Below are 22,975 nucleotides of genomic sequence, written 5' to 3'. Positions count from 1 at the left end.
TCATGACATATACGTTTATCTCATGTGGATATCATGCACATCTGACATGGATCCCACCGTTGTCGACCAACGTTGAACAACCCTACCATAAATTCAGCTCTGGTGCAAGTGTTTTTGAAAGCCACAGGACATTTATGAGGCCTTTCGTAGCCTGCTTCATGTGGCATCCCATGCCTAATAATGGCTTGATTAAAGTAGCTCCACTCGGGGTTCATGCAAGGGTGTTTGTGTATTTGTTTGTGACTTTCTTTAAGGACTTTCTTTGAATGATTGTTTAGATCCTATTTCACTGGAGCTTTCTTTGTACACTTTTGAGGTCCCCAATTTCATATTCCATTCATGGGCTTTTCTTTTACAATTAATTGCTTTCAGAAGCATGCATTCAGGTGGACCAACTAAAGAAAACCAGGCGTATACCTTTAGGTTATTAAGTTCAGTACTAGTTTGATAAATAAATCCCATGGTTTGGACCACTGCGCCCTTGGTGACGTAGTCATCTAGTAACTTTAAGCACCTCTGTTGGTAAAAATGGATGAATAAACTAGAGTCAGATAGGGGAAAGATTTGTGTTGGGGCAAAACTGCAGGTGAAATGCAGAACAGCAGGCCTTTGCATGAGAGTCTGGGCTTGATTCAATCAATCAATCAAAGACACTTATAGAGCGCACTACTTACCCGTAGGGTCTCAAGGCGCTGGGGGGAGGGGGGTGCCGTTACTGCTCGAACAGCCAGGTCTTCAGCTTCTTCCTGAAGGAGAGGTGGTCTTGGGTCAGACGCAGGTCGGTCGGGAGGGAGTTCCAGGTCTTGGCGGCCAGGTAGGAGAAGGACCTTCCTCCTGTTGTCGCTCTTCGGATGCAGGGGACGGCGGCGAGGGCGTGGTTAGCTGATCGGAGGTGGCGTTTGGGAGCGTAGAAGTTGATTCGGTTGTTGAGGTAGCTCGGGCCTTGGTCGTGTAGGGCTTTGTGTGCGTGGGTGAGGAGGCGGAAGGTGATTCTTTTGTTGACGGGGAGCCAATGCAGGTCTCTCAGATGTCCGGAGATGTGGCTGGTTCGTGGGATGTCGAGGATGAGTCTGGCTGAGGCGTTCTGGATCCGCTGGAGTCTCTTCTGGAGCTTGGCGGTGGTACCGGCGTAGAGGGCGTTGCCGTAGTCCAGTCGGCTGGTGACGAGGGCCTGGGTGACGGTCTTCCTGGTCTCGGTGGGGATCCACCAGAAGATCTTCCGTAGCATGCGTAGGATGTTGAAGCATGCCGAGGAGACGTTGTTGACTTGCCTGGTCATGGAGAGGGAGGAGTCCAGGATGAAGCCCAGGTTGCGTGCGTGGTCTGTCGGTTTGGGTGCGGTGCCCAGGGCGGGAGGCCACCAGGAGTCGTCCCAGGCGGAGGGCGAAGAGCCCAGGATGAGGACCTCCGTCTTGTCTGAGTTCAGTTTTAGGCGGCTGGTCGTCATCCACTCGGCTACCTCTTTCATCCCTTCGTGCAGGTTGGCTCTGGCGGCGGCGGGGTCGTTGGTCAGGGAGAGGATCAGCTGGGTGTCGTCGGCGTAGGAGATTATGTTGAGGTTGTGTTGGCGTGCGATGGCCGCGAGGGGGCTCATGTAGACGTTGAAGAGGGTGGGGCTCAGCGAGGATCCTTGAGGGACGCCGCAGATGACTTCGGTGGCCTCTGACTTGTACGGTGGTAGGCGGACTCTCTGTGTTCTTCCGTCGAGGAAGGAGATGATCCATTCCAGAGCCTTCTCCTGGACTCCGATGTTGCTGAGGCGCTGTACTAGGGTGCGGTGGCAGACAGTGTTGAATGCCGCGGAGAGGTCTAGGAGGATGAGGGCCGCTGTTTCTCCGTTGTCCATCAGGGCTCGGATGTCATCGGTGGCGGCGATGAGGGCGGTCTCGGTGCTGTGGTTGGCTCGGAAGCCAGACTGTGAGGGGTCGAGGGATCCATTCGTCTCAAGGAAGGCGGCCAGCTGCTTGTTGACGGTCTTCTCGATGACTTTGGCTGGAAACGGGAGGAGCGAGATGGGTCGGTAATTCTTGAGTTCGGTGGGGTCCGCTGTGGGTTTCTTGAGTAGAGCGCTGAGTTCGGCATGCTTCCAGCTCTCAGGGAAGGTGGCGGTGTCGAAGGAGGTGTTGATGATGTCTCGCAGGTGGGGTGCGATGACAGCGTCGGCCTTGTTGAAGACGTGGTGAGGGCAGGGGTCGGTCGGAGATCCGGAGTGGACAGAGTTCATCGTGCGGACGGTGTCTTCGGTGCTGATCGGGGTCCAGGCGCGGAGGGTGGTGGTGGGGGGTGGTGGTTCGGTCATGGTGTGCGTTGGTTGGTTGTTGAAGCTGTTGTGTATGTCCGTGATCTTGTTGTGGAAGTATGAGGCGAGGGAGTTGCAGAGGTCTTGCGATGGGGTGATGTCGTTGTTTCCTGCGCTGGGGTTGGATAGCTCTTTCACGATGTTGAAGAGTTCCTTGCAGTTGTGTGCGTTGTTGTCCAGCCGGTTCTTGAATGCTGTTTTCTTGGCGGCGCGGATCAGCTGGTGGTGCTTCCGGGTGGCAAGCTTGAAGGTGGTCATGTTGTCCGGTGTTGGTTCTCTTCTCCAGACTTTCTCGAGGGCTCGGCAGTTCTTCTTGGAGCTCTTGAGTTCGTCGGTGAACCATGGGGCTTTCTTGCTGCCGGGTCTGCTGGGCGGGGTCCTCAGCGGGGCGAGCTCGTCGCGCAGTTGCTGATCCACTTCGTGAGGTTGTCGGCGGCGTGGCTGGGGTTCGCTGAGCTGGCAGGAGGGTGCTGGCTCAGGGAGGTGGCGAGCTGGTCGGCTGTGATCTTGTTCCAGCTTCTGCGGGCAGCCTGTTGCTGGTGGTGGAGGGTCGTCGTTCTTTTGAAGGTGAAGTGGACGCAGCTGTGGTCCGTCCATTGAAGCTCTGTGGCGTGGCTGAAGGTGATGTCTGTGCTGGATGAGAAGACTGCGTCGAGTGTGTGTCCGGCGAGGTGGGTGGGGGTGGACACCAGCTGCTTGAGTCCAAGATTGGCGAGGTTGTCGAGCAGGATGCTGGTGTTGCGGTCGTTGTTGTTCTCCAGGTGGAAGTTGAGGTCTCCCAGGAGGATGTAGTCAGCGGAGGGGAGGGCATGCGGGCTGACGAAGTCGGCGATGTCCTCGCTGAATTGGGTGCGTGGTCCCGGAGGTCGGTAGATCAGGGTGCCTCTGAGGGTGGTCTTCGGGTCGGTGTGGATCTGGAAGTGCAGGTGTTCGGCGGTGGTGAGGGTGTTGTCGGTGCTGGTCGTGATACGGATGGTGTTCCTGTGGATGATGGCGATGCCTCCTCCCATCTGGTTGGCGGTGCGATCCCTCCGGGTGATCTTGTAGCCCTCTGGGATGGCGATGGCGATGTCGGGAGCTGAAGAGGCGTTCATCCAGGTCTCCGTGAGGAAGGCAACGTCAGGGGCTGTGGTGTCGAGGAGGTTCCAGAGTTTGATGGCGTGTCTGTGGACGGAGCGGGTGTTGAGCAGGATGCACTTGAGGTGGGTGCTGCTGGTGTTCGACTTGACGGGTGCTGGTGCGAGGCAGGTCCGGATGCAGGTGAACTTGCAGGCGCGGCAGCTGAAGGGTCCGTGGGTGCGTCGTGGTGTGGCTTGGTAGCATCCTGGGGGTCGACCGGAGTTGAGTGCGCTGAGGTTGGCGGCGGTGTACGTCAGGCGGGTCGGCCGGGGTCTTCGTGGGCCAGGGGTCCTGGCACTGGGCGCGGTCCAGGCGCGGACGGGCGCAGACGGGCTTACCTTTGGCGCGCCTTCAGCGCACAATCGGCGCGCCCGCTGCGCGTGACCGCTGCGCGTTCGCACGGTCGCCATATATGGCGAAGTGCGCGGGGGGCGGAGCAGCTGGGAGGCGGGAGCGGGGAGGGTACAGAAGGCAAAAGGGGCGGGGTTATCGGCGGTGGCGGGAAGCGGGGAGCGGGGAGGGGGGACGAAGGGGCTAACGCGGTAGGCAAAACAGAAGGCAAAAGTCAGCGAGATACAGGGAGACAGGCAACAAGTACAAAATACAGTGAAAAACAGTAATTACAGTAATAACGACGGGGGCAGGTCGAGGACCACGCCGCTAGAAGGCAGGGGGCGTGATCACGCGGCGGAGCTCGGCTAGCGAGGCAGACGGCAGGGAACACGCACACAGCAGCTGGTGGCCGTGCGGCGCGGGGGTGTCCTAGAGCTAGGTCACAAAGGTAAACTTACAATTTTGTGTAAGTTTATGATGTTTTTGCAATTCATAAAGGAATATTTCGAGTATTATCTTTATGACTGCAAAGTCTCTGCACTCATGTCGGAGACTCAGCGCATTAAAAAATAGACAGTTAAATAGATACTAATTGTAAAATTGCTTTGTAATTTTCAAAAAATCGTAAACTTACACAAATGCATAAGTTTACCTTTATGAATCAGGCCCACAGTTTGAAAGTACATAACATTTTTATGACGTGCTGCAAACATTTGTGAATTGGAGACATACATTAATAAGCCACTGTGCTCGATTACCGAATTCATCTATTTGCTCCACTGTAAGTGGGTTCATGTATGTTTCTGCGACTGCCTTTCCTGATGCCAGCATGACACTGGTTATCAAAAGCCAAGGTTGGGCAAACAGTAAGATTTTTAAAATGGGAATGAAGATGGACCATGACAAATAGAATTGTCCAGCCACTGAGCAGTGCTGGACTGGCTCTTTGGGAATTCTTTTTATCCAGTGTGCTGCAGACTATGGGGCTGTTTTTAGAAATTGATGGACTACCATGATCCAGCCCTAAAAGCTCTTCGCCAAAATATTTGAAAAAATGATATAATATGGAACTGTTTGTAACACTTTCACTAGGGGTGATTTTGGTTTCCTGTCTATCCCTGCCACTAAGGAGTGATCAGCAGTATTCTTGCAACTGTTGCCTGATCTCAAGATCTGTAGACATGATAACTTGTATTTTAATGCATTGGCTGGATTAGCCATATTTCAATTCAGAGGCAGAAACCAAAGTCTAATATGCAGTTTGTGTTAATTCTTTGGTTTCCCAAATGAGAATAGATGTTGCCTGGTAGGTCATTGCTATTTGGAGCTATCCACCCACAACCTAAGTAACTATGCTGTAGACAGGCACAACCTATTTTTGCTGCTGCACTTCATCAAAATGTTGTGGACTGCCACTGATGTCCCTTGCTGGCTTCCATCATTATAATCACAGAGTAAATCTTCCATTCTTTTAGATTTCCCCAGAGACATGCACAGGGGTGAGTTGTAATTACCACCAAGATACAGATAGAGACTGTTTTCGAAACATGTCTTTAGAGTTGTTATTCTGTGGTGTGCTGCTACTGCACCTCCCCTTGGTAATCTACAGCCTATAATTACAAATTATGTAGAGCAAGAATAAAAATGCAACTTTATGCGTTGCACAGAAGTGAAAAATATATACAGTTTAAGGTTTTTTATACTGTAGGAAAAAAACCACAAATATATGTATTTTGTCTATTTGTTTGGGTTTTGCTTTCCAAGTATTCAGAGAACGGAGAGCTGGGAGGAGGTACAACAAAATGTCTTATACTTATGGTGCTGGCCTTTGGAGCTGAAGAGGGACCATTATAATTGGCACAGACCATCTGACCCTCGAGGTGTGATAGAATCCACTGTTTTAAGATTACAACAGAACAGGGACTTTTTTAGGATTTCGGGGCCCCTGCTCAGAATATCTCTGAATCTATTATATATTTTAGGCTCCTTCACACCCTCAGCAACTATGGTTAGATCAGTGACAGCCCTCTTTCTTAGCTAGACTAAATCTGAACACAACCTTGGAGCAAATAGTGTCTCTCAGCACCAGAGAAGCAGAAAGACTAGTTGCCTGAACAACTCGCTGTATATAGTGTGTGGTGCAGTGGACTGTGCATATGGACAGTGCTATTTTTGTTTACTGCACTTTACTCCCTGCTCCATGAGGAACAGGAACTCTGAATCAGGTGGCTCTAGACTCTGATCGCACAAGCCCATCAGTTGCTGAACACGAACTGAGCATTTATTGAGGGAACAAATAAGGTCTCTCTGTGCTCAGAGATGTTTTAAGGCATGGCCAATTGCCCAAGGCCCCCACCTTCCAAATGGCCCCCTGGGGAAAGCGAACTTTCTACCTAGCTGACTCCTGTGTATTTTTTCATCGTAATCTTTAAAGTATAATTCGATATTGTTAGGCAAGATTGAGCTGCACTAGTATAAAAGTGGTAATACAATTTTAAGTTGTTCCAAACAGGGCCTCATAGATATTTCTTGACTGGGGCCCCAAACTCCTTAAGCTCACACTGTCTGCACTGCACGTTGGCACGTGGCACGTGGCACATCCAGTGAATCTAGTAGAAAAGGCTTTCACCAGAAACATCGCAGGTTTGAACATGTATACTCACTACAACTCACTGAGCCATTAACTGTTAGTACAAGCAGTGTGAAGCCAAGTAGTTGTAGTCTATGATCACACTTGAGGATAGCTCTTAGTGTGATCCTGGTAATATTGAGGCCATCTTACTAGAGTAGGGTTCTTCAACCTTTTCTATACCAAGCGATACTTATGATCAATGAAAATAGTCCTGAGCCAGTAATGACTTTGAACACCTTTAAACATTGTTGCAGTAGCGACTAAATCAGACACAACCACAGTATTGACCACACCTTGAAAGGATTACAAGTATTGACCACCCAGATGCATTTTCCAGTATTGAGTGAAAAAATACTATCAAGCCAAAATATCATATCCAGAATATTGAATAATACAAATCATGAAGCTACATACATATATGGAAAATATTGCAGACAGGGAACATAGGTTTGCTCTCACCTGATCGAGAGCAGAGAAAACTTGCTCCTGCTGGTTGGGAGCAAGCAGATGTAACCGGCCCGCCGCACCCTGGATGGGTGCAAGCAGGAGACACAGTAGCCTGGGGATCCCCCCCTCACCCCAAGGCCCTGTATTTGCTGTGGGTTTCCTGGTGGGGTGCTTAATCCCAGGACCATGTTATAGCATTCCGTCCCTCACCATTGAAAGTATAGTACCTCTGGATGATGGGGTCCCTGCACCCTCCTTCCCATAGAAAGTATAGCCGCCCTGGTGATGGGGGTTCTGGTGCCTCAAAATGGCTTGAGGAGGGGACTCTACACTCCCTACCCTAAATATAATGTCAGCCCTGGGGTATGGGGGCCCCCAGAGCCTTTGAGAGGCTCAGAGAGGGGCAGCATGCCACCTCACCATATAAAAACATGTTGCTGACCTCCAGGCCCTGGCCTACCGTGGGAGTTTTTTTTTTTTAAAACGGCGGGAGCCTACCCTTTAAAAAAAATTACAATTACAGCGGATCCTCTATGAATTGTACAAATACTTGTTGGCCCTGGGGGTATTCCACTAGGCCTAGGGGTCAGAGTAACATTACCCTGCCACACTATATGTTTTTTAAACTTATTTTATCAGGACAGAGGACTGAGGGCCTAATTACGAGTTCCAATCCAGTCAGAACTCTATATCAGTGAGGCGCTAATTGTTTTATTTGTTAAAACACTGCCTGGGAAGCACCCATTGCATGCCTCTTTCACGCTAAGTGAAGCGTGAAAAGGGGACTCATTTACAAGGTGGCATTAAGCCACTTTGAGTGGCTTAACCACATCCCTGCGGCCAGGGTTTACCCTCGGTGCTGAGCCCTAATGAAAACGGGCGTGGTCATGACGGAACGGTTCCGTCATCAGCACAGCCCGACTGATGCTCATGACGGAACCGTTCCGTCATCAGTATCGAAAGGGTCAACGCCGTAATGTAAATAAGGAGAAGGGGATATCGCCATAAGAACTTTGCTAAAAGTTATGTTCTGGTGGCTATTACCCCTTGTAAATATGCCCCTCTATGTCAAATACATCAAAAAAAGGGTTTTTTGTTAGGAATCAGGGGATCATTCAGGCGCTCAGCTTATTATACGCAAATCAGTATAGTTCAACAAAAATGACTGGATATGGTGCAAACTAGGCAAGGGGATAAGCCCTATAACCCCTTGTTAGGGAGTAGGAAAAACCCACACACAGCAGACAGGAAAACCAGCGCCTAGGCACACATTAGAGAGAGTAAAGTTCGTGTAATCTCAATATACAAGAAACACAACAACAAGAATCATCCAGATGGAAGGAAAAGGTCTTTAGTTGACGTCAATGTATGGTTAATTCAAGTTGAATGATTAATTATTTTTCAAACGTAAAAGCACGGTGGAACAAGCCAGCCGACACGTGTTTCGTCGCACTATGGAGAATTGCTCCGCGACTTCTTCAGGGCTGTAACACGGTATATCGATCTGTACGAGCACTCAGCCAGTGATAATTCCAACCTGGCTGGGCTAATTACGGGCAGGCGAAGTATTTCCAATATGCAGCGTTGTTTACGGAGATAAATAGTGCACTGCAAATATTCAATAATGTAATTCAAAAACGGTCTTAAGTGAGTTGTGTTGTACAAACTCGGGTCGTGGGTGAGTCTTCAGAAAAGAAGCGCAATGTTTCGGTTCGTAGTATTCAGTCTTGTCAATGTTAGTGTATGCGGACCCACGACACACCACTCGGTACCAGGTAGTGGTATGCCCCTCTATGTCATAGGTAATCCAGTAGTTTTCTCAAATCTTAATAGATCGTGGATACCACAAGTTAGCTGGGGCATTGGGAGCTGGTTTAGGGTGCTCCCTCCACTCTGCCAAAGCCTAAATCACACCTTAGGTTTGTGAATGAACAATATTATGTGTCATTTGTTATTACTTAAGAAATACCTTTTTTGCAGTGGAAAAATGCTACATAAAAATGACTTTCTTTATAAAGAATATTAAGTAATCTAGTATTTACATACTTTTCTTGATAAACTGTGTACTTTACTTCTATTCTTCCTTCATTCCCAATTAAAGACTCTCTGTTTTTTTCATTGGAATTGTGCCTCTCGAAAAATTTGTATATTCTATTGTGGTCCTTCTTTTATTTCGCTCCTAGCATATGCAATTGTGTTTTTTTCTTCAATGTTGTTGGTTGTATGTGCCACTTCGTCCTTCTCTGTCTTTTGTTGTATGTGCCCTTGCGATCCTTTGTCGCTGTTGCTCTGTGTGTAGCACAGTAGCACTTGTCTTTTACTGGTTAATATTGCCATTGAGGTCCTTCTTAAATGTAGTACTTTTATAGTAACAAATAATCCATTCCTACTAACATTTATCAAACATTTGTTAAATTGTATCACTCTAACCTTTCAGTTCCTTTATAATAAATTGTAGCTGTTCTTTTTTAATCTAAGGATAGCAAGTAACCTCCTGAGATGTAGCAGGCTTGATGCTGTTCACTGTCAGACACCTAGCATTGGCAAAGCCAGTAGGCCTAGCTTTAATGTGCTAATGTGCACTGAGCATGCCTGTGTTGCATGCATTAGCACAATAAAACCAGACATATTAGTTTTGCCATTGATGTTTTTAATCTGTTTGTCTTGGGGAGGCCTGCATCCCAGGCAGTGTTTTAACAAATAAAACAATTAGCGCCTCACTGCTATAGAGAGTTCTGACTCCCCTTTCCCCCAGTTTTTGCAAGGGATGCAGATTCTGACTGTCCAACCTTCCATGCTCCACAACCCTCAGGTTGGATGGGGCAATGAAGTCCATCAAATCAGGTAATTCGGAGTTGAGATGGACTAGTTCACCTAGAGTTAGCTGTTCGAGTATTGGGGGAAATGAAGATAGCTTGTTCCAGGTACTAATACGGGGTCACTTCCATGGAATATGTGGACAATCCTATCTGTGCCAATTTTATGCTAATTTTAAAATGTGTACATTAAAGTAGAAATGCGAGCTTTGTTACTTTGTAAATTCCCTTTATTCTTTTGTTCCTGCAGGGATTAAAGATTAGTGTTTTCTGGGCCCTATATTATGGCCTGCTTAGTGCTTTTGCTCCAATTTATAGCTGGATCGTCGTTCTAAGGGGTCTAGTGGGATTCGGGATTGGAGGCGTCCCTCAATCGTAAGTAAATGCTTGAACTTTTATGATTTTGTTAAATCACAAGAGATTGGTAAATTACTGATTTTCCTGTGTGCAGTGTTCATATAAGGTGCATGACTGTATGGGATGGACATCAAACGCAAGAAAGAGACAAACAAGAGTAAAACAGTACGGTTTTGGTGCATAACCGTACAGTGACATTTGTTGCAGCATTCGTAAACAGTTTGCAAAGATCAAAGTCTGGGTCATGTTATTACTACAGTGTAGCTTAATTAATTCACTTGAGAAAACAAAGCCTAGTGACTCACTACTGTAAAATCCCTTTACACAAAATAAAGGAACTAGACCTAGTTATTTGATTTCACTGCACAAATTTGACCCCTTGTGTTATGGTTATAGTTACATGCCTTTGTTTATCACTAGTGCACATTAAATAATGATTTTAAATGATATAAGTGATGTAATATGAAAAGGTATAAGCAGTGCATCATAGAGGTGTGAGTTATAGTTAATGTAGTGTGGCTACCGTGTTCACTACACTGTGTATGGAGTTGGGCGAGATACAATAACATGAAGGTGGTGCGTACAAGAATAAATTTAGGGTATAACTATAACTTTAGAATGTCTAACGTTTGTGTTGTTTAAGTTTGGTTTGTATAGAAAGAATAAATAAAGTTATAGTAATTTAAAGGTGGCAGTCAAACTATACATTTAAGGCATAATTATACCTTTAAATAAAGTGTTCCTCAGTATACCTAAGGTTTAACCTTTAGTTATTTCATTGACTATGAACCTGCAGGGAACTGAGTGTGAATATATATATATATATATATATATATATATATATATATATATATATATATATATATATATATATATATATATATATATATATGGTGTGAACAAGAGCACTTGATGCTTGAAACGCGTCACTGCTGAGAGGTCGAATTTAATAAAATCTGCCTAACCTACGTACGCTGTTGGGTCCATCTCTTCATTTCGCCGCCAGGAGGTTTTGAAGATTGTTTTTTTGCATATATATATATATACATATTCAATGAATTAACTAAAGGTTTAACCTCAGTTATACTTAGTAAAACTTTATCTAAAGTTATAATTATACCCTAAATTTATAGTTCGGCTACCACCTTTAAATATATATATATGTACATATGTTCCCCTCATAAAGAAGCCTAGCTTTCACACAGCAGACCGAAATAACTATTGCCCCATCTCCTGCCTCCCATTTCCTGCAACATTTGCAGAGAACATGATGAACCAGAAGCTTGAACCGGTTATTCTAGCAAATCATCTTCTGGACCCAACGCAGTTTGGGTTCAGACCTGGACACAGTACTCGGAATGCCTTAAATAAGGCATGGAGGAGATAAGGGCTGCGCTGGATAGGGGAGGAGCTGCAGCACTTATCTTTTTCGACTTTTCAGCGGCCTTTGATACGGTTGACCACAAGCTCTGATTGACCATCTAGGAGAGCTAGTAATCAAAGATAAGGCTCTTTCCTAGCTGTCTTCATTTCTAACTGACAGAGTACAAACTGTGGCTCTTGATCAGTATCTCTTCACTTTTTTCTCTTTTCCTTGTGGGGATCACAGGGATCCTCGCTCAGTCCGATGTTGTTCAACGTATATGTAACAGGGCTTGCTACTCTGATTAAAACCTTAGGCTTCTCTCGAACCTCCTACGCTAATGACAATCAGTCAGCTTTTAACAATGACAACAACATTTGCACCAAATTCCACGACTGCATCCGTGCAATCAGTTTAAGGATGAACAAATATTGCCTGAAGCTAAACCTATGCCTGTGACTAAGGCAAAGAACTTAGGAGTTATCATTGACAATAAACTGAACTTTGGTAGCCAGGTTAACCCCTTCAGTGCTGGCCACGTTCAACGGACGTCACGTGCACTACCTCGGTAGTGCTGCGCACGCCCGTTGAACGTCGCGACCCCGCCTGCGCAATAGAACGTTCCGCACCAGCGCGAAACGTTCAGCGCAGCGGAGGGGTTAATGCTGTTGTTTCCGCCTCATTCTTCTTCCTGAGCATGATAAAAAGAATTCACCCATATATTCCGGCTAATGCCAAGAAAACTGTCATCACTGCTTTAGTCTTATCTTAACTTGGCTATTGTAACAGCCTTTATTTGAATATGCAGGAACAATATCTGAATAGACTACAGACTCTGCAAACTGCGGCCGCAAGACTGCTATTGGGAATTCCCACATTTTAGTTGCTCTCCCAGGCAATCTGTAAGTTACACTGGTTGCCACTCAGAAGTCGTATCAAATTCGAGTCTTTTTGTATTGCCAAAAGGCCTGCATGACACCAGCCTGGAGTTTCTAGGGCAGGTCTTTAATTGGTATGAACCAAGGAGAATCCTGCGCTCCTCTGGGGCCATGTAAATGGTGGTCTGAAGGATGAGCTGGGGAGGAAGAAGTTTCATAACAGGGGCGAAAAATGTCTGGATTCATCTTCCTCCACATATCAGGGCATTGCCCTCTCGTACTTCCTTTAAGAAAGCGCTGAAAATGTGGCTTTTTAATAAACAAGAATCTCATTCCAGTTGTGTTCAAGTGAATCTAGTGCCAAGACACGACCAGGTAAACGAGCGCTTTGCTCATCTTTTTAACATAACATGTATCCAGAGTTCTGTCTCTTCACAAAAAAATGAAATAAGCCATTGAATAATTACTACTTGTCCTGCCAGAGAGTTTAAGACTTTAAAGGATGTATATGTTACTTAGGCTACTCTAACATATTTTTGTGTTACTGCACCCAGTAGTGTACTTTAAAAGGTGAATGCATTTCAGGTGCTTTACTTTTTGTTTTAATCCTTTCGGAAACCTATTACCATTTTCAAATTTAGAACTCCATTTAAAGAAAAGTGCTTCAAAAGGAAATCTATTCCATTTCAACAGTGTTGTTAAACATTTCACTTAAAGCTAAGCACAAAGCATTTGGAAAGTAGTTACAGCACCAGGAGATGCATAGCTTCTAATTCATCTTAATGCTCAAAGTCTTGCTAACACTATTACATATGGAGAATCAGTGTTATTGTTGTACTGTGTGAAATGGGAAAAAAGCAGACTCAGAAGAGACTATGAGCATTAAGATGCCTTTTAAGCTAAGCTCCTTAAGAAGTAACTAGTTTCTGAAATGCATGAAGCAATCCACTATATAACATTTTTAATAAACAAAACTTGCAAACTCAATGTGAAGAATTGGGTTGTTCGTTAAGGGGATGTGCGCCCTTCTCAAGCAAAAGCCACATTCTTTGTCACGGCGAGCCACAAATAGTCACTAAATGTCCCTGTGCTTAAACCTCTGGTTCCTTGGCACAAAAGCAGTCAGGCTTAACTTAGAGGCACTGTGTATATTATTTATGCAGCACATAAACAGCAATAAAGTGAAAACACAGCACTAGAAAAACCCCACACCAACTTAGAAGAATATACTAAAATGTAATAAATTATTTGACAGCAGAATGACAAAAATTCAATCAGTATAACTGCAGATACTGATTTTTAACCCCTCACCTGCTGATGACGGAACCGCTCCGTCATCAGCTATGGTTGGGCTGTGCTGATGACGGAGCGGTTCCGTCATGGCCCGGCCGCTCCGCCTGCGCGGCGCTGATTTCATGCCTGCGCGGCCGTTCTAATGAGAGGGGCGGGTCATGACGGAACCGCTCCGTCACCAGCACAGCTCAACTGCGGCTGGTGACGGAGCGGTTCTGTCACCAGCATGCGGCCGCCGCGCAGCCGCCCCACCCCGTTAGCGCTGCGGCGGAATAGCCGCCGCAGCGAAAGGGTTAAAGGGTTAGGTAGAAGTAGCGCCAAAAAGTTTAAAGTGCTGACTGAGGTTATCTGGTCATGCCGGACTGGGACAAAATCTCGAGTTCAGGCAGACCACGATGTAGTGCGGGGTGGATACAGGAACCAGGCTTCTCCCACTGAAAATGGTACCTTATGTCCTTGATAGGGAGCTTTGCAGCACACTGTATCAGTACCAATGAGGAGCCTCAAGGGCTGCAACGTGAAGTCCTTTGTCGAGTTGCGTCGTGCTGCATCAGTTTCAGTGAGGAGCTGTGAGGGCTGGGATGCAAGGTCCTGCATTGAGTTGCATTGTGCTTCGTTGGTTGGCAACCGAAAAGGGGCTTGAGTTGTGATGAGAGGTCTTGTGTCACTCTGAGTCGAGTTGTGGTGCTCTGCGTTGGTTCTGAGGAAACCCACAGTTGGGCCAGAAGGAATAAACTTTGATGCCAGCCAGGAGTCTAGCACCTCGGGGGTAACAGCTTGGGGATCAAACTTGCTTCAGCCGAAGCCAACAGCAGGGCACAGGCAGGTCTAGTTGAATATGGGCAGCTGGGCAGATGTAGGGCAGGTCTCTGGAGCTTGTTATGTCACTCTAGCTCAGAACAGTAGGCCAGTCAGCTACCCCTTGAAGTCACTCTGGCTGTTCTGGTTTTGAAGAGCAAGTCTGATAGTCCTTCCTCAGGCAGCATGGCAGTTCTTCTTGCAGCAGGGCAGTCCTTTCAGCAGTAGGGCAGTAGAGCAGTCCTTCTTCTGAGTCTTCCACAGGTCCAGAAGTGATCTGAAGAGTGGGTCTGTGGGTCCCATTCGTATACCCGGTGCTACCTTTGAAATGAGCAGAGGTGTGTAGAATTTCCTGCCTCACTGTCCTGGTCCCATTCTGTCTGCAGTCACAATAGGCTAATGTGAAATTATTTGTGTGTGAACTGAGGCATTGTCTTTGAAGTGCAAGTAGGGTTGTGCACAGCTCTGTCTCCTCCTCCTCCACCTTAGAAGGCCCATCCTGCTAACACCCAGGCCGCCTGTGTGGCTGTCTGGGAGTAATACACAAAAATCAACTGTCAACTATACCTAGTTAACTGACCAAGAAGCAGAAGGCAGGCACCAAATGGCTAGGACAAGAAAATGCCAACTTTCTGAAAGTGACATGTTCAGAATTGTGACGTAAAATCCAACTTTACCATTAATGAGGGTTTTAAATTGCAAATTCCCTGACACCAAACAGAACATTCCCACCTGCTCCCAAACAAAAGTTATAATTTATTGTTAGACCTGGCATTCTTGGCTTGGTTCCCCTGACTTCTTGCCTCCTGACCTCCTGTTTTGCTGACTCCATTTGTGCTGAATTTAGGATAATGGGCACTTTACCACTGCTAACCAGTGCTAAAGTGCAAATGCTATGTACTCTAAACATAGTAACATTGACTTATTCTCAAGTAGCATATTTTATTTGCTTATAAGTCTCTAGTAAAGTGTTGTATATGTGCTCAGGGCCTGTAAATTAAATGCTATTAATGGGCCTGCAGCACTGAATGTGCCACCCAGTCAGTAGCCCTTTAACCATGTCTCAGGGCTGCCAATGCAGAGCCTCTGAATGCAGTTTTGGATCAATTCAATTAATTGATACTGCCTTCTTAGATGAATACACAGCATGTTGTCTACAACCCCAGGCGTCAGGCTGCTTTTGAACAGAAACAGCCAGAGTAATGTGAGACACAGTTTTTACCTACAAGCCTGGGGTCGGCAGCGTGGTTCAGGCATATTAAGACAAGACAAGCTTGAAAATGAACAAAACCACCCCTCGCTTCCCTTTCTCCCTCAGTATTGTCGTAGAACAATCAACTATATGACACAATACTTGACAGATGTGACGAAAAATGGCGTGGGAACTGCAAGGATTAGTCTAAGCCTCAGGCCGGGTTCCCTTAGAAATAAGTTGTAATAGTCGTAAGTAAGACTGTCTGGTTAACTCATGAAACTCAAAAGAAAGAATTTGAATGACGGGGACCCACAGGTCTGGCAGGAGGAGGGGCCTGGGATTGTTGCTAAGGAAACCCTCTCCTCCCTAGAATAAACCACACGCTGTGCAACCAGGAGATATGGTCTAGAGACCTATCTGTGCCCCAGAGAGAGAGAATGGATAAGTTAGGGGATTTAAAATTCTTAGAATAGTATAAGCTGGAAACGCAGGGATAGAAGTGTGGAAAGCAGTGTCAATATCATCTAACTACTGGGTTCAATATCAAGTGCCATAAGAGAGCCTTCACAACCCCTCCAACAGTACCCTGAGCACCCGGCACTCCACCTCTGAAGTCTTGTCAGTGTGAGATACTAATAGGAAGCAATTTTGCATGCAGATTCAATACTAGCAATGTTATCAGTTGTGTGGTGTACCCAACGGAATATATCTGCCAATTCCTTAGTACAAAGAGATCTGCCAAATTTGGTCTCCCATCGAAGCTGCCCTCTGGATTTAATCTGAGGCATCCCACCGCCTAATAAGGCATAAAGCTCGGTCATAAGATGTCTATCATCTGCCTTAAGAAACAGCCACTTCTCAAAGGGTGTCAGCCGTTGATCCGCATCCTGTAGCATATCGCTTCCCATCACCTAGTGTTGCAATTGGAGGTATGAGATGCAATCCGAATCAGTTAAAGAGTAGTTAGATCGGAGTTGGTCAAAAGGGATGAGCCCGTGTGTAATCAATTTGTGTACAGCCCCATCAATCCAGCTTCTAAACTGCTCTGGTCGCAGTCCAGTAGTAAAATCGGGGGAGGGAAGGTGGTCAGGCCTGCTTTAACTGCAACTGAGTCCCAGACTTTGAGTGTAGCGTTTGTTACAGAAGAGCAATAAAGGCCCCAGTCTCGGTGCTTAGGGGCAAGCCAGACCTCCTTCCATATATTCGTACCCGCCATGGCCTGATCCAATAAGGTACCTGTGCGTTTCAGAGAGCTGTCGATTCCATTACACCAGAAATCTAAGTTGGTCTTCTTGATAATATTACATCAGTTGTGGCATTGCTAGACCTTCATCTCGCTTCTGAAGGTGGGGTTTCTTCCCATCCCAAATAAATGTATTAATGCCCAATTGAAGGGAGTGGACAGTGTTTTGTGGTGGAGTCAGGAGTAAAGTCTGAAATGGATACAGGATGCGTGGCAGAGTAGTCATCTTAACCACCGCAATTCACACCATCCATGATAGGCTCCAGGTCGACAGGTCCTTGCGGGTTTGAGTGACAAGGGACGCATAGTTAGTAGCTAATGCATTAGGAATAGTCCGAGCCAAGGAGATACCTAGATATGGAATAGCCTCAACTGCCCATTCGAAGGGGAATTGGGAGCGTAGTGCCGTCTCATGAGTAGGCAAAAAAATTATGAGGGCCGTAAGCGAGGCCATTGGTTCAGTGATGGATAAAATGACATATTCAGCATAAAAGTTAATCAGATGTGGGTCAGCCCCAAAGGGAATCCCTTTGATGTTCGGGTTGCCCCACAACCGTTGTATCAGAGGCCTCCGTGTATGGGGCAAACAAAAGTGGGAACAAGGGACAGCCCTAGCATGTGCCTCACCGGATGAAGAATGGAGGGGACAAAACGCCATTCACACTGTCCAAAGCACAGGGGGGAGCTAGAATTACTCCGTACCCAGGTGCGAAACCATTTGCCAATGCCAATTGCCTTTATCGTCTCAAAGAGGAAAGGCCTTTTCGGCATCAATAGATAGGAACAAAGCCTCTTTACGTGACCAGTGTATTTTATCAATGAGGTGGGGTCGGCGGTTGGTGTTATCACCGTACTGGCGAGCAGGTATAAACCTTGATTGGTGTGGGTCTATTATCCGATCATTAATGGATTAAGGCGATGCACAGATACACTAGTGAATATTCTCACTTCCATGTGCCCAACAGTAAAATGCGGGTCTCGGTGCAGGAGAGACCTAACTCTACTATGGTAGGACTTGGGACGTGTGGAGGGGTGAGGGAGCCCCAGTGCGTTATGGGGTTCACAAGGGCATAGTGTGGTTGGATTGGGCTCAGAAGTTCGAATGATTCAATGACACGCTTTCCTGCGCAGTCTGACCTAGCTGTAGTGCGATGAGGACTACTTTGACTAGCATTTCCCGCCCAGGAGGCGTCCCTGCTGCACACACCAGCTGTTTCCTGTTTGGCTCTATACAGCGTGTGTGCAATTCCCACAGGGTGGGTTCCGTACAGTGGCAGGGTGATGAGGACTACTTTGACCATCATTCTTCAGAGCCCCAGGAGGAGGTCCCTGCAGCACACACCAGCTGTTTCCTGTTTAGCCCTATATAGCGCGGGTGCAAGTCCTACAGCTGCAGGTGGTGCCCGGGCCCAGGGCAGACCCATTCTGCGCCTGTCCGCTACAGGAAGGGGTGGGGCGGGGTCACCCCTTTTGGCTCACAATTCCGGTCGCAGTGGAGGGGAGGCTGACTGTCATGAGGAATTAATCGCCCGGGATCTGCGTTCACGTCAAGGTATAAGTGCTGGGAGTAGATGCTCCCCCTACCCCGTGATTAATTAGGGGAAAAGTTTGCGCCCCTTTGCCTCTGCAAATTCTGGGTTTGTGCTAAATTTGCCATCCTAAGCGACCCCTTATGCCATTGTTCTGAGTAATGTTCCCACTGCTCTAATTCTTCTTCATGAGCTTAAGAACAAGGTAGTGCATTGGTTTAAATCACACTCTTGTTGTAGTGGGGGTGTGGGGTTAGTGGGTTCTATCATCATGGCAAGTAGAGTGAGTTGGATAGGCAAGGACAGTAAACCATGGGATGGAGACTGCATGATGGTTAATTTCAACAACCCCGGCATGTGGCTGAACAACGTGCAGCTATTCCCGTACCCATGCCAAGCAGCCCTGCGATAGTGGCCCTCCCTTCGTTTTTCTTTTAAACCGGGAAGATCAGTTTGTTTCAAGGCCCTATTAGGAGGGTCTCGCCCATTCAAAGAGTGCTCTGCATTTAGGCTGCTCCCCCTTTTGTCCACCTCTAACAGATTCCTCCCCTTGATTGGTTTGGAGTTATGACTTGACTGGACCCAGTGATTCCTCCCAGCTCCATATGCCCCCCCAGCTCTCGTAGTAACCCTTCCCTATTCTTCTAAAGGCTATACTCTACTGTCATGGAACAAAGCAGGTCTTTACCCTAAGTTCACTGATCCCCGATGGTTGCAATTTATTAAACCTTTACACATAATGTGCCTCCAAGAAACATGAGAAACCAAAAACTGCTATTTCATTTATGTGACCCTCCTCAGGATCCCAATGTTTAAATTCTACTTGTTTGCTGAAAGAAGGGTTACATTTTGTACATTCAGCTGAGGGCCTGGAGTTCAGTGAGCTTTTGGAGTCTCACAACTTGGTCTTTGCGCTGGAGAAATTGGTAAACTCCCCATACCCTATAATTTACCCATGTTTTAAAGGTCGTTTATTGATTTCATATTAGTCAACACCCAAATATATTTGTTGATTTCTCATTTTGACATAGTTTTTAGCCCATTTAGTGACCACAATCCCTTATCCTTAACTTTGGATGTTTTCATGGTCCCTCGATCACAGCAAAGGGGGGCTCCCATGAGGCTCTCCATTGTTGATCATGGGAGGAGGCTGAAATGTTCCCAGGTGGACCCCTAGTGCTTCCAAACTTCCCTTTTTTTTTTTTTTTTTTGGCGCAAGATCGAAATTTATTTAGACAGTGATGCAGTGGGTGGGGAGGTTCTGGAAGCCTTTAAAGGTATTGTCACAGGGGTTCTAAGTAAATGTCGGCAACAGCCGCTAGAAGTCGGGACTTGCAAAATCCCAAATGGTTTGACTGCTCGAGAAGCCGACGCCAGCTGAATGCCACTTTGAAGAAACCACCGAAGGATGGGCGATTGATCACAGGCTGTAGGTGGGCTTATAAGCAGGCTCAAACTGCCTTCAAACATAACTTGAAAGAGTTAGCCTGGGAGGAGCTGTGTCAAGCATGCAAAACTGGGGATAGTTCTCTTTTTTGGAAAGTGATTAACAGGCCTTGCTTCACGGGTGGCTCTGGCCCAGTCATATGCCATCACATCCCTGATAAGGAGTGGGTCGACCATTTTGAAGCTATCTATAACCAGGGGACCCTGGGGGTGACATAACTTTGGCTGTAGAAGACACAGCTAGCAACCCAGTGGTCTTTACTGTAGATAGTCACAGAGGGCATTTTGGCCTTGTCGAGCAATAAGGCACCAGGGCCTGACAGTGTCCTGCCAGATTTGTTTAAGGCTAATGCAGAGGTTTGGGCTCCACTTTTGACTCGGGTCTTGAATGTGGCTGTCAGGGAGGGGATTTTGCCCTCCTGGTCAACAGCCATGATCATCCCTATTTTTAAGAAGGGTGACAAGGACAATCCACAATGCTCCTGCCCAATATATCTATTGGATGTGGCGGTCAAGGTCCTGGGTAGGGTGATTTTAACTATGTTGGTGGAGTGGGCAGATGATTACATTTCGAGTGATGTTCAAAATGGTTTTAGGGTGGGGAGTTCTACTTCAGATCAGTGTCTGAACCTCCATTTAATCATAAACAAGTATACAGTTGCCCCTTCTGATTCTTTACAATTAACATTTATAGACTTGAGGTCTGCATTTAACAGGGTGAACTGGGTGAAATGTTGGACTCCTCTTAGTGAGTTGGGGGTTGACCCAAATATTGTGGCCCTCTTAGCATATCTTCATTTAAAGACCTCTGCCTCGGTGTGTTTTTTCCAGGGCACTTTTTGTACACGCTCATTCCCTACCAGCTAAGGCATTCTTCAAGGGTGAATTCTTGCCCATTTTGTGTTTAACCTATATCTGAATGGCCTAGAGTCCGCTTTATTATCAGTCTTAGTGGATTGCCCCAGGGTTAGAGATGGATCCCTTCCTGTTTTATTATACGTGGATGACCCAGTCCTTTTGGCCCGCACAACTCATGGGTTGGTTCTACTCTTGGCCAGGTATGTGTCATTTATGGGAAACTATGATTTGTTGGTCAATTTTTAATAGTCATATGTGATGGTAGTGGTCCCAAAGTCCACAAGCAGCAAGACCTTTAAGGTGGCTAATTCCACTGTGGGTAAAGTTGTGGCATTCCCTTACTAGGGCAGATTATTTGATATCAAAAAGTGCTAGACGCCATAAATTGAGGGGAAAAGATCCAAGCTTGTTAAAACCATGGGTTCAGTTTCCAGCTTTGCATACAGGTTAGGCTTGCAGGTGCCAAGGGACTGTTTTACAAATTTACCAGGCTAAATGCATACCCCAACTCTGCTATGGCAGCAAGGTCTGAAGTTATGTGGAAGAGAATATATTTCTGCACCAGATGGTACAGGTTCTAAATTCTACCCCAGCATTTTTGGGGCAGGCGAAGCTTGGCCTTGCACAAGTGATGGATCTGATATCGCTAAGCCCCTTATTGTGCTGGATTAAGATGTGGAGCAGGGAGGAATTAAAGCTGAATCGGTTGATCCTTGCGGACTGTTTGGCTCACGCACCCCTTGGCCGCGTCAGTAATTCCGCCACGGCGCTGGGGGGGAGGGTGCCGCGTGGTGCCACCATGCTTGTGACGGAACCACTCCGTCACGAGCCACGGGCGCGCTGTGCTTGTGAAGGAGTGGTTCCGTCACGGCCCCGCCCGCTGATTAAAACTGCCGCGCAGGCGCAGAATTCCTGCAGCGTGGGTGGGGCTGCCGGGCTGTGACGGAACCACTCCGTCACCAGCACAGCGCGTCCGTGGCTCGTGACGGAGTGGTTCCGTCACGAGCACGGAAGGGGTTAAGTCAGCTTTCGCTTCCCTAGGTAGGTCAGATATCTATGAGGACCCCACTTCCCTGTCCTTGCATGAGTTGGGGTGTGTTAAAAGGCTGTCCTTGGACCTTTCCTGTTTGGAGAGAGAGCATCTGGAGCTGCAGACACCATCAGTACCGGGTCATATGATGTTGAAAACTGTGCAGGGGTCGGAAACATATCTAGCCAAGGTCCATTCACAGCAAGATAGGTTTTTATTAGCTAGGTATAGGTTTAACCAACTTCATCAGCTTTTGGCATTTCCAATAGGGACGGTGCGGCTCGAGGCAAGGTTACCCTGTGGCTGCAACAGTAAGTCTCTGCAGGACACTGCATTTTGGATTGCTCTTACTGTAGCTGCCCGAGGACGTGGTTTTTAACTCCCTTGTTTAAGTCTGAGGGGGATGTATTTTACTGTTGGAGTGACTATTGCCATTTTATGTTCACCTTCAGTAATGGTTTATATAATGAAGATGTTGTTCGTACTCTTTTATGGTGATCTTATCAACTGAATAAAGGTTCATCATGTATGAGAGAATAGAGAAAATTAAACACAAATGTTGAATATATTTGAGCACTAACCTTACACTTTTGATACTGTTTGTTCTATCCAGGGTGACTTTATATGCTGAATTCCTTCCAATGAAATCAAGAGCAAAATGTATCCTATTAATAGAGGTAAGATACAGGAATTAAAGATTTAAATTTGCTCTGCCTACAGGTAGATATTATTGGTCCATCTGTGGCTGTGTTTGAAATGTAATACATATTGAATTATAAGGTGAGGTCTTGTTGTTTGCTGGAAAGGTTCATTTTTTGTAGTGTGATGTGTTCAACATACATCCAGGATGCCTGAACCCAAGGCAGCTTTACAGGATAACTCCTGATTATTATGCAACTTCCGCCTAGATGAACTGCACACAAATGTGTGGAAATCCTGGAAAAATGACACACAGATAGTCGACTTAGACCTTTCTTGGACACCCTACCATAGAACAATCACCTTATCACAGTATAAATGTTGCCAAAAAATAATTATCTATGAAAATCAATGCTATGACTTTGTAATAATGTAGTTGTGCACACAGTTTTTCCTTACATCTATGTAAAGCTAATTAATAAGGGTTTCAGAAACAGAGTGCACAGAAAATTTGCATTCCACTAAAGACAAGGAGTTGAGAGAAGCTTTAGGCGAGTTATCTGGGGGATCACAAAGTGAGGATGCCTGTTTTGGCCATTAGGTTGTGAAGGCAACAGGAAGGTGTGATTGAAGAGGCTATCCTGTGGAAGAAAACATCAACAATATAAAATCAGTTGGTAGACATAGCAAAACAAATGAG

General features: G+C 46.4%; 1 protein-coding gene across 1 annotated transcript in view; it reads left to right on the top strand.

Annotated features, from left to right (window-relative positions):
* SVOP (SV2 related protein) overlaps positions 1–22,975 on the top strand; it is a 393,561-nt gene that overhangs the window by 238,645 nt on the left and 131,941 nt on the right. Inside the window, exons 6-7 of the mRNA XM_086943094.1 lie at positions 9,897–10,021; positions 22,250–22,313. Of these exons, the coding sequence (XP_086799220.1) occupies positions 9,897–10,021; positions 22,250–22,313 (189 nt within the window). The remainder of the gene's footprint in view (positions 1–9,896; positions 10,022–22,249; positions 22,314–22,975) is intronic.

Source organism: Lissotriton vulgaris, chromosome 11 (assembly GCF_964263255.1).
Source record: "Lissotriton vulgaris chromosome 11, aLisVul1.2, whole genome shotgun sequence".
Classification (NCBI taxonomy): Eukaryota; Metazoa; Chordata; class Amphibia; order Caudata; family Salamandridae; genus Lissotriton; species Lissotriton vulgaris.
Note: the sequence above shows the minus strand (reverse complement) of the source record. Positions and strands in the feature narration are given on the sequence as shown.